At 39.4% G+C, this 6321-nt stretch overlaps 1 protein-coding gene across 1 annotated transcript; it reads right to left on the bottom strand.

Moving 5' to 3' along the window:
• Positions 1-489: 489 nt before the first annotated feature.
• On the bottom strand, positions 490-1894 carry LOC149264147 (uncharacterized). The gene is made up of 3 exons (XM_089389097.1): positions 1699-1894; positions 1489-1618; positions 490-1361 (listed from the first exon to the last, which is right to left on the bottom strand). The coding sequence occupies exons 1-3, from the start codon at positions 1829-1831 to the stop codon at positions 644-646; spliced, it is 981 nt and encodes a 326-aa protein (XP_089245223.1). The 5' UTR covers positions 1832-1894; the 3' UTR covers positions 490-643.
• Between the last annotated feature and the right edge of the window lie 4427 nt (positions 1895-6321).

The raw sequence follows: 6321 nt of genomic DNA, 5'->3' as shown, positions 1-6321 counted from the left end.
TAGCCCAAACTACACTTAAAATAGCAAGAATTCTCTTCCACTAACTTTTTTGGAAACATGTTTCAATCCCATAGATAAGATAATAATGGCAATCATACGCACACTCATTCAGAGCAAATCCCAATTACGGAGTCAAAATAGCAACAAATCTCTACCGCAGAGCAATCAGTTCTTTAAACGTATCTCATTCACACACATAAGTACCCAAAAATTCAAATTCAAAAGAGCGTACCCAAAATCAATAAAGAGCGTAATCCAATTCGGCAACCAAAATACAAAGGGACAAGTTCAAAACAATCAGTTTTGGGAAACATACGTCAATCACACAATTGAGAAAGCAAATATTCGCTGATAACAAATAAACTAGTCAGTAAAATGAAAACTGACATCATAAAATAATCAATACTCGCACTGTATTGGGACGCAACACTCTAAACTCAACTTGCACCATATTCATAGAAATTGAATTTCAACATTAATGGTAATAGAGCTTATTACAGTATATGCAAATTAAACCAATATGTATTCATTACGTTTGCTATTGCTACGAGAGATTATCTATTTATCATGATTCCTATGGGATCTGTCTAGCTTCGCCTCTATTTCTTCTCTCACACCTCTTTGGATTCCAACTGTAGTGAGTTCAGTGATTCTGGACTTGATTCTGTATATAATCGAGTTCATCAATCCCATCGAGGTTTTTTTTGCTACCATCGAAATCTTCCATTCCTTGATCATTGACGAAGGTAAAACTGTCAAAGCACCGCATATTGCTTTCATCGGAACATGTGACTTCAAACTGAATCGCCTCCGCAGCCAATGTAGCAGGTTGCGTGTAGAACTCTTCTAGTCCAAAGCCTGTGCAAAATTCGGATGTAGAAGAGAAAAAATTATAGTCTGGAGACAACAAATCGTTCAAATCAAACAAACTCTCTGTTAAAGTTGCTGCATCTCCTGCTAAAAGTTCGGAATGTGAGGTTGCCCGGCACTCCACTACAGTCGACATGGAGCAGGTAGGATTTACACCTTCCTTTGCAATGGACTTAGAATCATCGTGTGTGATCAGATCAGACACAGGTAGGTCGGAGGAATTCATGATCGTTGCTTTAATCTTGCACGATTTAGAGCCTGGGTGTGAATTACCGTTGAAACCGTTGGATATTCCTATTTCAGATTCACTCATCGCCGTTGTTACTAAGACATGATTTTGTACGAGAGGAGAAGCTTTTGACCTTATCTCGTGATTTTCTGTAGTCGATGATTGATTCACGGACGACAGCTTCTTGCCGAGATGAGTGTTCCAGTAGTTCTTGATTTCGTTGGCTGTTCTACCAGGCAGTCGTCCTGCGATCAGCGACCACCTGCATGGATTGTAACGTGCATCACACTCTGCAAAAAGTTCACTCTGCAAAAAGTTCAAAATTTCTAGACATCCCGGCATGTTAATAGAATGAATAAATAAATGATGGTCAGTCATTGTCCGCATACCGATTGCCGAGGAGGCGATGCAGCCGTATAATAAGTTCCTCCTCATCGGGGGAAATGTTTCCGCGTTTGATGCCGGGACGAAGATAGTTCAACCAGTGTAATCTGCAACTCTTTCCACTCCGCTTAAGACCTGCCAAACAAAATTTGTCCACTTATTTAGCTTCTCAATACAAATTTACTTCCTTATTAATGAGATTTTCTGAGATTCACCTGCTTTTGGGGGGAGACTTGTCCATCCACAGTCGCCATGAATTCGAGTGTAGTCGGAAAGAATCATATCCTCCTTTGCAGTCCAGGCCCTGCGGTTGAGCCCTTCTTTTGAGCAGCAAGGAGGCCTACCCATTATTGTAATTATTCCTCTATAATTACGGAGACGATATCTCCACTGCCCGGAAGAGACACACGGTACTGGCATTGTCTCTTTTCTCCTTGGCAGGGCTCTTGAGTATATATACAACCGATTAGATTCTCCTTGCTAAAAGAAGATGGTTATTGGCCAGTGATAAGGAGTTCCGTGCGATCTCAAATGATCGAAATCGAAAGGTTATCGTCTTTCTTTGCCAAAACTCATGTCGAAATGAAATATGATTAGCAATGCTACTATTGGTAAACAGCGGAGATTAAAACTACAAAAACAATTGGATCACGAGATTAGGTGCAAGAAAGCAACCTTTGGAATCAAATAATTAAAGAACTGTAGAAGAATCACATAATTGCCCCAGTAAAAAGTAATCCACTGTCCCCCTGTCAGAGTTGAAATAACACCAATGGCAACGAGGAAGGAGCCGTCTGAGGGTCTTAGGGCGCTCACCTTGTTGGGAATTTTTGTAGGGAAAATACCAAAAAAAACAAACATTCAAACACACAGAGGCAATGCTCTGTTTTTACTTTTCTCCAGGATCCTTTTGTGCACAGAAGACCAAAAAAAATTCACTGAGAGACAGAGTATTTCAACACCATAAAAGATTTCTAAGAAATTACTGGGTTAACTGCTGTAAATCCCTTTTTACATTCACTGCAGTGAAAACAACTTACTGCTGTAATAAAAGTTTACATAAGTTTACTGCTGTAAACAAAATTCACACAGACTTACAAAAATAACTTCACCATTTTCTTTATGCACTGCTTATGCAAAAACCACACATGGTTTTCTTACAACTCCAAAAAATTACATCACCTGGTTCTTATCTTTTTACACACTGCTGTGTGTTCAATACATACCACACATGGTTTTCGCTGCACCACCAAATCTTTTCGCTCCTGTGTACACTTACATATCTCCCATATATCAAAAAAAACCACAAGCATATGTTATATGTTTCATTACAAAATGGTCAACGTAATTAAAACAAAATACAACATATTTTTACGAACATTAATACATGCCGTATATAAGAAACATATATAAAAATATGTATTAAAACGTGCCCATACTCATATTAAGAGGGCCACCTAAAACTTCGTACCACCATTAAATTCCAAGACATTTCTTCCACAGCGGTCAAACTCAAAAATCAAACACTCCACGCAATGGTTTTAATTTAATGCAAGTTCGTATGCAGCTCCAGGTGATCAACGGCGGAAAACACGAGAGCACATCCAACGGTGGACAACAATATCGGAAACGCAACAAGTGCTGAACATTAACCTCCGAGAAAATGACGTTGCGTTACGTCAGGGCTGAACCACGTGTCAGCTCCACATTTTCTCGGGCCCTTGTGTACGAAAACCATTCTCTGCAGGTAGGCGGTCCGAGAAATCTTTAAACCGGTTTGTGGTTTTTGCTGGCGGTTTTGGGGAGCGTACGGCTGCGTTGAAATTAGATTTCAACACACCTGTCATTCTGCAACCTAACTAATGAAGATTCGAAGGCCTGCATGTTGTGACATTTATTAATAATAATAATAATTTGAATTCACAAAGCATGCTACGGTTAATTTTCTTGAATTCATCTGGCAAATGAGATGGGAGGCACCGGCCGTTCCACCGACATTTAATGTAACTAAGAGCGGGAGGATAGTTTACCTCCCATTCACAACGCATGATATGGTTAATTTTCTTGAATTCATGGCTTATTGTGTTATGGAATATTAAGCTACAATTTGTCTCTAGGTAGATGGTTTATACCACTTTCTGAGTTTGGCTATATTAAGAAGCAATGCCGGGTAGCTGAAGAAGTGAGAGGTCTGCTCAGAATTACACAATGGCCTTAATTCCCCATTAAATAGGCGGCGGTTATCTCACAAAAGACGATGGTGATGGCTTGAGTGCTGGATTGAAGATTGCATTTGGTAATTGGGTTGATCTTTTGATGACTAGAGGAACTTTACCAGAACGAACTTTGGCTAAGGCTCTCTGATTTGTTTGGTTTTGGTTCTTCCTAGCGGCTATAATTGGGTAACATCTATCCCCTGGCATTGTGCACATATTTTCTCGGCTCGTGGTTGTTACTAGTGTGATCTACGTTTTATGATAGAGTCTTTGTTGGGCACTGGTTTTCCCGCATATGTGGCATCTGGGATTCCTTTTACCTTGGTAGTTCGCCTCTCCCCCAGTCTGGTTGGATCTCAGCAAAGTGATCAGCTTGCTTGGAAGAGTTTGTTCAAATTGTTTTGTTATCTCCCTACCTTGTCCTTGTTTGGTTCAATGATCTATATATTTTGGGACCTACCTGATCTCTGGTAGGTGGAAAGCATGGGGCAATAGAATTTCTTAGTTTTCTAGTAATAATGCTTGTTGCTGAGGGGTTACTATCTATTGGGTGCTATTGGGTGTGTGTGGAGTTGGTGTTTTTTTCATTATTGGTAATCTGTTGGTTTATTGTTTGCTATGGTTAGTAGCTAGTGCATGGTCACCGTAGGGTTAGGGATGTGGCCGACAAAGTCGATCATGAGTCGAGGTGTGCCAAGGTACAGGCTGAACAAGACAGTTGCTTCTCACTATGTGGCTTCTACTAGTACTCAAGAGGAGATGTAGCGCATGAACCATGTTCTTCAAAACAGTTAGACCTATTTATACTGAGAAGCACCAGAGGACTAGTGTCACCCGCTTCCTGACCCTAAGAAAATTAGGGAAATGAGAAATCAATACATGCATTCTATTACTCTCCACTCGTAGTTAAAAACCTTGGTGGGTCTAGTTTTAAAAGAGAAACACAAAAGTAGAAATGACATTATTTTCCTTCCGAGTGACATTCAGCTGAACCAATGGGAAACGCAGGCATAGTTTAGAAGTTGGCTTAACTTACATCGAGAAAAACAATTCAATATGAGTTACATTTCAGTGCCTCTTACTATGGGCGCGAAGGACCCAACTCCAGTGACATTTTTAGACACCTAATCTGGATAACATGTAATGGTTGTTTCTTTTTGTGAAAACTGAGTAATAACATATACCATCTGGTTTCCAGTATGGTAGAGTAAGACCAGTAGACCTAATTATCGGTTCTGTAATCTCAAGACTATAGACTATAAGAACCACTTTACGAAGATACAACAATCACAAGCGTAACCTAACGTAGATCACACAGGTCGCTGCTTGAAGAACATAACATTACCATATTTCCATTAGAATACGAATATTTATATCTCGAAGACTATAACAGATACTTTTTACGAAATAGCACGACCACAAGAAGATACGACAATCACAAGCGTCACATAACGTAGATCACACAAGTCGCTGCTTCACGAACATCCCGTTATCACATTTATATCTGGAAGACAATAACACTTACCTTTTACGAAACAATACAACCACACGAATCAAAATTTGACTTATCATCCCGATTACGCACTTCACTATCTGAGAACAGTTAAGCGATAGTCTAAATTACACTTAAATAGCAAGAATTCTCTTCCACTAACATTCAGTTTTTGGAAACATGTTTCAATCCCAAAAATAGGATAATAATAGCAATCATACGCACAGTCATTGACGGCATATATCACAACTACCCAAAATTTCAAAAGAGCGTACCCAAAATCTCGAAAGAGCCTAATCAAATTAGGCAACCAAAATACAAAGGGATAACTTCAAAACAATCAGTTTTGGGAAACATACGTCAATCACACAATTGAAAAAACCGTTCTGCGTAGCATGCGCATATGATTACTGCATCCATAACCGTTGAAGTTAATAAATATTACCATTTCAGATTCACTCATAGCCGTTGTTTTCTGGACTGGGATTGTTACTAGCACATGATTTTGTACAAGAGGAGGAGATTTTGACCTTATCTTGGGATTTCCTATAGTCGAAGATTATCGCAGAGATGAGTATTCCAGTAGTTCATAATTTCATTGTATGTTCTCTCAGGCAGTCGTCCTGTAGTCATCGAATATCTACATGAATCGTAACATGCGTCACACTTTGCAAAAATTTCAAAATGTCTAGACACCCCCACATCTTAAAGCCGTGGTCTAACGAGATTGTCTTTTGCCGGGAAGTTCGGGTTATATTTGGAGAAAATTTTGTGGAGATTTTTGTAAATCCAAAATATAATTTTTAATTTTTCAAAATTTTAAAAAATTAAAATACTTTTAACAATCCGGACAATTCCTCCACCTCTGACTCCATAGATAAACGATGATTAGTCATTGTCCGTATACCGATTGCCAAGGAGGCGAGACCGCCGTATAATAAGCTCCTCCTCATCCGGGGAAATGTTACCGTGTTTGATGCAGGGGCGAAGATACTTCAACCACTACAATCTATAACTCTAGCCACTCCGATGAAGACCTAGAAAACAAAATCTGTACACACACACTTTCACTACACAACCCACATGAATCAAGGAAATTTGAACCTAATAAGTCCTCCGATGAAGACCTA

This window comes from Pinus tabuliformis, chromosome 6 (assembly GCF_031772625.1).
Source record: "Pinus tabuliformis cultivar Carrire ecotype Pingquan chromosome 6, CPIR1, whole genome shotgun sequence".
Classification (NCBI taxonomy): Eukaryota; Viridiplantae; Streptophyta; class Pinopsida; order Pinales; family Pinaceae; genus Pinus; species Pinus tabuliformis.
Note: the sequence above shows the minus strand (reverse complement) of the source record. Positions and strands in the feature narration are given on the sequence as shown.